At 45.1% G+C, this 2,309-nt stretch overlaps 1 protein-coding gene across 1 annotated transcript in view; it reads left to right on the forward strand.

Moving 5' to 3' along the window:
* CSUI_011088 (gram domain-containing protein) overlaps positions 1-2,223 on the forward strand; it is a gene marked incomplete at both ends in the record, with an annotated part of 2,529 nt that extends 306 nt beyond the window's left edge. Inside the window, 2 exons of the mRNA XM_068071189.1 lie at positions 57-625; positions 1,241-2,223. Of these exons, the coding sequence (XP_067916835.1) occupies positions 57-625; positions 1,241-2,223 (1,552 nt within the window). The remainder of the gene's footprint in view (positions 1-56; positions 626-1,240) is intronic.
* Positions 2,224-2,309: the final 86 nt, after the last annotated feature.

Genomic DNA, 2,309 nt, shown 5'->3' on the forward strand with positions numbered 1-2,309 from the left:
TAGATAGATGTGTATGTATATGTGTCTACAGTGATGTATGATGTTTGCGTGTACAGGTTTGTCACTATTCCAGCAGATAGTCTATGGGCCACCACGGGGCCTCTTCAGTCAACTGAGAAAGAGCGAGGAACTCATCCATTGCAACGTCTTGTTTTAGATTTCTTCTCTTCTTCTTCTTCCTCTTCTTCTTCTTCTACTTCATACATCAAGGGGATCTCAGGTCGTCAGGTGTCTGCAAACGATGACGGCGCGTCGTATATTGGGAAAGCTACGAATGAAGACGAGGGGAGAAGAAAGCGAGAGAAAAGGGGAGAACAAGGAAGAAAGGAAGAAGAGAGAGATGTACTTCAGTCTTTCTCTTCTTCTTTCTCTAAAGAATCTCTCGAAGACCCCTCAGCAGCGGATCTTCCTTCTTCTTCTCATTCTCCTCTTCCGTCTTCTTTGTTCTCTCCAAGAAATGAAAGAAAGAAAACTCCGAGTCAGGATGTTCATGGAGAAGAAGAAGAAGATGAAAGAGAAGAAGAGCGTGCCAAAACACCTCCTACAGCGACACCGTCTCCTTCTCTTCTTCCTTCGTCGAGTTCCTCCTGTCCGATGGCTCTTCTAGACGTTGAAATGAGCGAAGGTACGCAGCAACAGCAGCATTAGCCCCCCTCATCTTGCCCGTTTTCACTCTCTACGTCCAGCAAGGCTTTACGTCATTCACTCTATTCATAGAAAGAAAGAAAGAACAGTTTGTGGTGTGCACAACAGGAGGAGGAAGAGGGAGAGAGAAGTTTTGCAAGAGATATCTATATGTATGTATATGTAGTGTTAAGGCAAATCTTATGAAGCGGTATGTTCGTACGGAACCAGATTAGATAGATAGAGAGAGATGGAAGAGAGATGAGAGGTTGAAGATGGATATGTGCCCTATGCAGGTGCTTTCAGACGTATAGAGGGGTGTCCCTCGAGAGAGAGTTATGGAGATGTCTGTCTGTGTGGGTGTATGGGGGGGCAGAGGAAGTGTCTGTTGCCTTGAATAGTCTCGAGCTGTTTTGTCGATCTCTTTTTCCAAGGAGAGAGAACGACGGAGAAGTATTCTACGGAAAATGCGTGATAGATGTGTCTGAAAGTCCATCTGTACGTACACCTGGATTTCGACGTAAAAGAAACAACAGCAGGAGTCGGGAAATAGATTCTCTTCTTTGTCTCCTTGCAAGTGTTTCTGTCTCCTGTTGTGTATGTCTCCTCACCGCAGTATCTCCTTCCACGTCGTCTTCTGCTGGACCGATCATCGCCAGGGCCTCTACTCACTTTTCTTCTTCTTCCTCTGTAGGTAGGCATGAGAATGTGTCAAGGAGTGCGGAATCTGTCATGGGTAGCTATGAAGAAGACGGAGAAGCAGATGAAGAAGAAGAAGGAGAGCTCAGTCTAGGTGCTGAGGTACCTTCCTCCTCCTCCTCCTCCTTTTCTTCTTCTTGTTCCTCTTCTTCTGCTTCTCTTTCTATACGTCGGCCTCTGTTAGCTAGCCGTGTCTTGATGTCTCCCCGACTACCGGCGCATTTCACACAAAAAGGAAAGCTAAGCCTTCGACTTAAAGAGACTGTGGGGATGAGAGAGAAACTCTCTACTCAAGCTCATTTCGATTCAACTGCGAAGCTTGTCTCACTGGATGAAAGAGAAGAAGAGACAGGGGGGGAGAAGAAAGAGAACAAGAGAGAAGAAGAGGAAGAGGAAGAAGGGAAGAAAGGAGGAGGAGGAGAAGAAGAGGGAGATCAAGAAAGTGAAGAAGAGATCAAGTCCCAGAAGGATCAGGAAGAAAAGACCACAGCAGGAGAACAAGAGGTGAATTCCTCGGTACAAGGCGGAGATGATAGGGAGGGTTTGAAAGATGAAGAAGAAGAAGAAAGGAAGAAGAAAAGAGAAGAGGAAGAAGAAGAAGAAGGAGGAGGAACGAATGAAGAGGAGAGCGGTACTCCTATGCCTAATATGTATAGAAAAGGCTTAAGCGATGGAGATAAAGCCTTTGCAGGTATCTCTTCATCCTCACTTCTTCCATATAACGCCAAACTGAGCTCCAAGATACGTCAGACTTCTTCTGATCGATATGCCGCTCCTAAAGATCTATCATCTTGCAAGCAAGATGAAGAAGACGAAGAAGATGACGGAAGTAAAGAAGACAGAGAAACTCACTCGTCTCCTGAAAGCAAAGAAGAAGAAGATGGAGTTCTGTCATCACACCAGGTACAGGAGAAACACCACCAGTACACAAATAGATTAAGGATAGATAGATTAAAGATAGATGAAAGATAGATTAAAGACAGATA

The sequence above is a fragment of the Cystoisospora suis genome (assembly GCF_002600585.1).
Source record: "Cystoisospora suis strain Wien I chromosome Unknown contig_9590, whole genome shotgun sequence".
NCBI lineage: Eukaryota > Apicomplexa > Conoidasida > Eucoccidiorida > Sarcocystidae > Cystoisospora > Cystoisospora suis.